Source organism: Danio aesculapii, chromosome 9, assembly GCF_903798145.1.
Source record: "Danio aesculapii chromosome 9, fDanAes4.1, whole genome shotgun sequence".
Taxonomy (NCBI): domain Eukaryota; kingdom Metazoa; phylum Chordata; class Actinopteri; order Cypriniformes; family Danionidae; genus Danio; species Danio aesculapii.
Window position 1 is genome coordinate 19,105,936 of NC_079443.1, and position 7,483 is coordinate 19,113,418.

The following is a 7,483-nucleotide window of genomic DNA, read 5'->3' on the forward strand; positions in this document are numbered from 1 at the left end:
ATGCAAGGTGCAAAAGCTGTACATGTACATGTTAAAAATGTAATTAAATTATATATATATATATATATATATATATATATATATATATATATATATATATATATATATATATATATATATATATATATATATATATATAAATATAATGTGTTCATCCGCAATAGTCAGCAAATATGCAATGCCAAGCAATCAGGCACACAAAATTATAATGTTTGTAACTTAAAAACTGTAATTGTATTAATCTATAAATACAATGAAGACTATACTGGGTCATTTTACATTTGATTATACAATTTGCACCTGTATACTGCTGGACTTCCAATCTGTAATATACTGTTTATTTAGTTTGTTTCTTTGCTGTACTGTATTTATTAACGCTCGTGCTTGGTTTATTATATTTTATACAGATGCACCTACAAAATCATCACAATCAATCTAAAATTAAGAATTCTTAACATATTGAGCCATTTATTTCATAAAATAATACTCAATATTGCAACAAAAAAATGAAATATTGCAATGTAATTTTCCCAATATATGTGTGTGTATATACATACACACAAACAAGGTATTTTTAGTCAGTTTAACTTGAACAACAATTGCACACTTAAAGAGCAAAACTATTTTGCAAATAGTAAAACTAAGTAGACTGTTCCTATAGGTTATATCTTCATAATCAATGCTAATATAATGAAGCAAATATGTGATTCGAATTGATCTGTAAATATTTATAGTGTAAATACCGTAAATGCAATCTAACGTCAAAATAAAGAAAAACCCAAATCCTGATAATGTACATCGATTAACCAAAACTTTCTCATTGGCTTTTATCATGTACATGACTTTTATTATGATGTTATCGGTTGGGTTATGTTATGCCTTGTTTTCAACTCGAAACGCGTTTTTTATTTATCTCATACTTACTTTAAATTCACAAATATGTAACAAACGGATTAGATTAGATGTTATTGTTATTTGGCTTTCAAATGACCTTAAACTTTACCCGGAAACTGCGCGACACATCCGGGTTGGCAGCTTCTGACAGCAGCAGCAGGTTTTGTAAGGAAGGACGCACGTGAGCACATCAGTCTCTATCCATCATATAACGTAAGTGAACATTTGACTGGTAAATGTTTTATTATTAAATCTCACCCCACAGCAGGCTTGATTATCTCTGTTACATGCGCTTGAATACATAATGTTTGAACGCGAGTTTTGCAGCTGTATATGTAATATTAGTATTATAGGGAACTGTTCAGGATGATGTAACCATCAATATGGTGGTTAGTTGCAGGTTGTTTCGCAGTAGTTCAGAGCTCATTTAATCGGCTGTCTTGTTTTTCTCGTACAGTTTTATCGAGTGGAAAATGTCGAGTCTGTCAGCAGCAAGTGTGGAGGCTTCACCTGCAGCGATAGAGGGAGCAGAGCAGAAGAAACCACTCAAACCCTGCTGTGCCTGTCCGGATACCAAGAAAGAAAGAGATGCCTGGTGAGGACTTTATTTGTTTTTGTTTAGTAGTTAACTTATCCTTTAAATCGCAATTTCACATAGACCTTTGAATAATTGGGGTAAAGTTGGATTTATATTCGAACATCCGTTGACATGCTCCCTATATTGTTTACCATGGTACTTTGAATATTTGGTCGGAAATCACGTGTAAGTATGACTTCAAAACAACATTAGCACTATTTATTTGACTGTGAACAGTGTTTTACTTTTATAGTCATTGGATGCATTGAGGTAAAATTGGTTTTATGTTCACACATTCATTTAGTGACAACTTGTGACCCTATATTGTTTACCATGGTACTTTGAATATTGGGTCAGAAATCACATGCAAGTATGACTTGAAAACAACATTAGCACTTTTTATTTGACTGTGAACAATGTTGTACTTTGATGGTCATTTGCTGCTAATATGATTTCACTATTCAGAATTTGCAAAAAAAATAAATAAATTGTGAAATTATATTATTAAGGAAAAAGTCTGAATGTGTGAATATATAACTAACTTTACCTCAATATTGGATGCTAATATGAGTCTACTATTTAAAAATAGCAAAGAATGCTTTTCTGAACTTCTATTATAAAGGAGAAAGTCTGAATGTGTGAACATAAAACTTTACGTCAATCTGTAAATACCGGTGACCCAAACCTGTATGCCATTGTTGTTGTTTTTAAGCATAAAATTGGGAATTCTCATTTCCAATCACTGATCAGTTTTTATTTATTAGTAATTAATTTATTTTTACATAAATTTGCAATTAATAAGACCTGAATAAGGCAGGGTTATTGCCTTATCTATCTATCTATCTGTCTGTCTGTCTGTCTGTCTGTCGAGCTAATTGGGAACATGCTTCTATTTAATTAGATTAGAATTATTGCACACCAGTAAGAAATATCACTATAAACTTCAAAATTTTTACATAAAACTATAACTTTACATACTATTATTTATTTTTAAATGATTTTTGTTCATTTTTTTTCAAGCAATTATTATGGTGCCAAACGATGAGACACTGCTCTTTGAAAATGTTTCTCTATTATTAGAGCTTTAGAAACAATTCTCAGCCAAAACACAGGAACCATTTACGTGTTAAAAGTGACTCAAACTCAGTGCTTGCACAAAATGAGATTGTAGATAATTTCTGTGAACTAAGACACTGAAAACACTAATTGTGAGCTGTTTACATCAAAATATCACATCATCAAATTAAATAACTGTAATGCATTCTGCATGCACGATTTGACAATTATGCAAATTATGTCATGTTCTCAGGCATTGTTAGAATAAATAACAAAATACTGCCTGTATTATATATTCTCTCTCTCTCTCTCTCTCTCTCTATTTCTATATATATATATATAGAGAGAGAGAGAGAGAGAGAGAGAGAGAGAGAGAGAGAGAGAGAGAGAGAGAGAGAGAGAATATATAATACAGGCAATACAGAGAAGATTTTTTCAACACATTTCTGAACATAATAGCTTTAATAATTCATTTCTAATAACTGATTTATTTTATCTTTACCGTGATGGCAGTATATTTCAAGACACTTCTGTACAGCTTAAAGTGACATTTAAAGGCTTAACTAGGTTAATTAGGTTAAATAGGCAGGTTAGGGTAATTAGGCAAGTTATTGTATAACTATGGGTTGTTTTGTAAACAGTCAAGAAAAAAAAATAGCTTAAAGGGGCTAATAATATTGACCTTAAAATGGTTCATTAAAAATTAAAAACTGCTTTTATTCTAGCTGAAATAAAACTAATAAGACTTTGTCCAGAAGAAAAAATATTATCAGACATTCTGTGAAAATTTCCTTGCTCTGTTATATATATATATATATATATATATATATATATATATATATATATATATATATATATATATATATATACTCACCGACACCAATTTATACGCTCATTTGGTGCTTGGCAAGTGTTTTAGCCACTGTGTGCAACTATAAACAATACCGTCTTTATTGCAGCATCATTGAAAAGGGGGAGGAAAGCTGCACACACCTCATCGAGGCACACAAGGAATGCATGAGAGCACTTGGTTTTAAGATATAACACCACTATCATCATCATCATCATCATGAGTGAATGGTGAGTTTTTCACTTTCTTATGATTTTTGCTCTCTCATGCAAGTTATTTACACACTATCCAAGCTGCTCTCTTTCATATTATAAAAGTGGATGGTGACAACTGCCAAACAAGACTAAGGCAGTTTAAGGCTGCTCTTTACAAAACATGGATGATTCAGAAAAAATTGGCGATAGTGCACAATTCAAAAGAGCTATTTTTTAGCACTTCACAGCCATTCTATGAAACAGAGCAGCACAGGTATTCTTCTAAATTGCTCTTTGTTCAAGGGAGTAAATTATGATAGCTTAAATGAAAAAAGAGAAGAAACAATAAAGACATTTCTGTTTATTTAATGAATCACTTGTATGTAATGTTTCCTTAATTGTTTTTCTTTCGTAGTGTGTGACTGCTTGCGTGGAACAGGACTCGGTGTGCTCTATTTATACTTTTAGACTTCAGGGAAGATTATATGAAGCTGATTTTTTTTTTCTGAGGGAAATGTGTGTTTTTTCTTTTTCTTGCTTTCACATGTGATTTCTGTATGTTTATGGTCAATAAAGATCCTATGCAAGATGTCAAGTCATTTTCTCTTCTTGCCTCTTTACCTCATGTAATCCTGTTTTTAATTGTTCAGTTTAAATCAATATCTAGCACATGCTTGATTTTTAGTGCCTAAAATCAATATTTTGACAGAAAACCTGAGAACTTAGCAGCCATATGCATTTTTACCAGCTATGAAACTACCTGTTTCAAGCCAATAAAAGGCAAAACAAGCCAACAAAAACTCCAATTATGATTACTACTTCTAATTTATTTTATTAATTAATGAGAAATATTTTCAAAAATGTTAACAATAATAATACTAAAACAATATCTACTGATCTGAAGTATTTAAAAAATGTTAATTTATGTAATATTTATATTAAAACTACTTGTTTTATATATTTTGACAACAGATTCATAAAACAAAGATGCTTGGATCATTTTGCACTAGTAAAGAAAAAGTAAAGGATTTTGATTAGTAAAGTAATTACAGATCTAAGCATTAATCAATGATCACTCACATGAAGAGATAACATAGCTGCATATCAGATTACATATTTATATCCCAACAAAATCTTTGCATAAATATTATAATCAAACTAAACCATACAGTGTTCTTAGAGAATGTAAGAAAAATAGTCAGCTAACCAACTGGTGCGTTACACCGTTTGATATACTTCCCAACTCCCTTCTTTACTCACATTTGCTGTTGTGTTGTTATTTTTAGTTCCTCCTTGATTTGCTTATTTAATCACGTATTATATTATTAATGATGAAGCTGTGTCGTCTGCAGGACACAATGCAGGCCAAGCAGTTTTTACACAAACAGATTATTTCTTCAAGCTTCCTGCTGGGTTGGTTTCTGAATTCCCTGTACTAGCGTTTGGCTGGTGACAGCTGCACTTAACTATGCACGCAGGCCTAAAATAGAGCTGCTGCTCCCAGCACACTCTAATCTGAGGTCTACCCACAGAACTGCCTTTATTCTGCATGTACACCTGGTGTGAACCCAGCAAATGCTCTTCATGATTAGCATTTTCTCAAGTATAGTCACTGAAATGCCTAACAACAACATGCAGATTTAGCTTTTACACTATTATGCTTATATTAATAAGGGTAAATGTAATGTTCAGATCATTAAATCACAGAACTGACAGCATAGTTTAGATTTTTCAGATATTAAATGTGTAGCATGGTTTGTTCTGGTATATTCGAATTGCTGTCATGATGCCTGACTACAAAGAGAACATGCACACAGCATGTGAGTGAGAACATTTCTATCGGCATGTTGCTCTTGGAGGGTAAATGTCAAATTGATAGCTCTGACTAGTAACTTTGACACTCTCTTATCGGCTACAAATGTTAATAAAGCTGCATAAGACATGTAGTGTGTACTGACATTCATTGCATTTTGGTTATGTTTTTATTTACAGTATATCCAAAATGCTGTGATCAAGAGGTCAAACAAATATCTGCATAAATCAAGCCAGAAACACATCACACTACAGACATTCATATGGCCAGATTTACTAAGATGAGATACTAATTCAGATGGTGACTGCCACATACATACCATTTCCATAATGACCCAAACAATGTACTATAAGAAGTGTAAATTAGTGTAAGGTCTCAAACAGGTGTGGGCAATCTACTTTTTGTGTATCCCAAATATCCCGAACACTAAACCCTATTGCAATCTTTAGTAAATCAAAATTAAAAATCTCTACCATAAATTTAGCACCTGAAAGGAAAACTCCTAAAAATGCACATGAAAACAGATCAGCTGCAAAAAAACCTCATGCCTTTCAAGGCTAATGTTTTACTGCATGATTTTAAATCCTGACAGTAGTGTTTACAGCCAAATGTTTGATTTCAAGGGAGGATAAAAGAAGCTCTTTTACAGTAGAGTAGAAGAATCTAGATATAAGTCTTAAGTTACTAAATATAAACATCTAAATTGTTTTATTCTCTCCAGGCATATGGAGAGGAGACAGTGTCCTACAGGTGGTTTGTCAAGCCCACTTACCTGCGGAGCATACCAATATTTAAACATATGTAAATGTATGGCATGGTAAATATAGTAAAATTGCATAACCAATGATTTCATTGTATTCTGAAGGGCTCATTGCTATGAAGTTATCCCTTCAAAGCATTTATAGTCAATAGTGAGAACTTTTAAGGGATGAAGGGTGTAGGGAAACAAAAAAAAAAGAAAAAAGTGTTCCCTGGAATGCATTTTTTGGTCATCTTACATTGTCTCACATTCAACATGTGCAAAGAATTGCTGTAGTGAGAATATGTCTATTGCCATCTACTCTTTGAGATCTTTTATATACAGTAATATATAAGGCCTTTTGAGGTGGCCAGTTTTATGCACCTAGATTCGTAACGCCATGATTGTTTTCTTTCCTAAATATCATCCTGAGACAGCATTATCATGTTTGCATTAGTGAAATCTTGAGAGACAGGGTTCCATTTAGATTTGATTCTGTTCTAGTTTCAATTCTTGATTTATTCTTGATTCATTCATTTGAGGAGTATAGATTTAACACAAATGCTACTGACATGCTATTTTTAAAATGGATCATAAACAACCGTTTACAATGGTAAATTTACAAAAAGACACTGGTATAAAACAAAAATAATGCTATATAATGCTTATACAGTGCTCAGTATATGTGTACACCCCTCACAAATCTCTCATTTAAATTAATATTTTCTATAGGATGCTTTACAATATTATATTTGTGCATATACAGTTGGTCAAAATTAGCCCCTCTGAATTATTAGCCCCTAATATTTTTTTTCCAAAATTTCTGTTTAAGGGAGAGAAGATTTCTTCAACACATTTCTAAACATAATAGTGTTAATCACTCATTTCTAATAACTGATTTATTTAATCTTTATCATGATGACAGTACATAATATTTAATTAGATATTTTTCAAGACACTTCTATACAGCTTAAAGTGACATTTAAAGGCTTAACTAGTTATTGTATATTGTTATTGTATAATGACGGTTTGTTCTGTAGACTATTGAGAAAAATTATAGCTTAAAAGGGCTAATAATTTTGACCTAAAAATGTTTTTCAAAAAAATAAACAACTGCTTTTATTCTAGCCGAAATAAAACAAATAAGACTTTCTCCAGAAGAAAAAATATTATTAGACATGCTGTGAAAATTTCCTTGCACTGTTAAACATCATTTGAGAAATATAAAAAGAAAAAAAAAAAATTCAAAGGGGGGCTAATACTTCTGACTTCAACTATACATTCGATTAGTCAGTACTGAAGCCAAATCTAACAAAATAACTTACAGCAAAATTTACTCAATAGAGTGTTTGGTCCATCT

The 7,483-nt window shown here is 31.7% G+C and overlaps 1 protein-coding gene across 1 annotated transcript; it reads left to right on the forward strand.

The window, feature by feature from the left end:
• Nucleotides 1-997: 997 nt before the first annotated feature.
• On the forward strand, nt 998-4,166 carry LOC130234761 (cytochrome c oxidase copper chaperone). Its single transcript, XM_056465049.1, has 4 exons — nt 998-1,107; nt 1,352-1,489; nt 3,487-3,607; nt 3,987-4,166. Exons 2-3 carry the CDS (start codon nt 1,368-1,370, stop codon nt 3,569-3,571), a joined length of 207 nt encoding a protein of 68 aa, XP_056321024.1. The 5' UTR covers nt 998-1,107; nt 1,352-1,367; the 3' UTR covers nt 3,572-3,607; nt 3,987-4,166.
• The last annotated feature ends 3,317 nt before the right edge of the window (nt 4,167-7,483 follow it).